Genomic DNA, 613 nt, shown 5'->3' with positions numbered 1-613 from the left:
TAATTGTCTCTTGGTAAAAGCAGACCATACCGTATTCCTTACTATCGAGAATGCTTTTACTCGGGAAACGGTGTAAGTATTCTATACAGATTTACAAAGGGATGCAAATAGCCAAGAACTAAATCTCACATCACTAAAATGCAGCACAAGGAATTATGAAATAATGCCGTGAAGTGGCAAACTCCAAAAAATCACCTCGTCTTTTTCATTCTAGCCTATAAATAGGTCGATGTCTTGAACTCTTCCGGGACCTCACTGTCCAATTTACAGATCACCTTGTATATGGCCTTTTTCCACGAAGGGTCTGTATCTTTGGCCGTGGAGATAGCGTTGTAAAATTCATGTAAGGTAATTTCGGCAACCTCTAGGAACCTGTCTGGGACCTGCAAGGCGAGAAAAGAAAAGAAAGTCAGAGGTTCAAGGTCACTCAGATGTGCACCTTATACTAACACCTAGATAGCAAGATATTAAATGCTTTGCCACGGACCATACAAATGTGTTTTCTCATTAGTCTACCCTGGGCCAACAATGTATAATTAAGACCTGTGGTGCAATTCTTCAAACACTCAAACTGATAAAAGAGAGCTCATCTCTTTGTTCTCTGCACACATAC

At 40.3% G+C, this 613-nt stretch overlaps 1 protein-coding gene across 1 annotated transcript in view; it reads right to left on the bottom strand.

The window, feature by feature from the left end:
• Positions 1-215: 215 nt before the first annotated feature.
• prox2 (prospero homeobox 2) overlaps positions 216-613 on the bottom strand; it is a 7,172-nt gene continuing 6,774 nt past the window's right edge. Inside the window, exon 4 of the mRNA XM_056296457.1 lies at positions 216-383. Coding sequence (XP_056152432.1) covers positions 216-383 — 168 coding nt within the window. The remainder of the gene's footprint in view (positions 384-613) is intronic.

This window comes from Lampris incognitus, chromosome 16 (genome assembly GCF_029633865.1).
Source record: "Lampris incognitus isolate fLamInc1 chromosome 16, fLamInc1.hap2, whole genome shotgun sequence".
NCBI lineage: Eukaryota > Metazoa > Chordata > Actinopteri > Lampriformes > Lampridae > Lampris > Lampris incognitus.
This window is presented reverse-complemented; position numbering and strand designations above follow the sequence as displayed.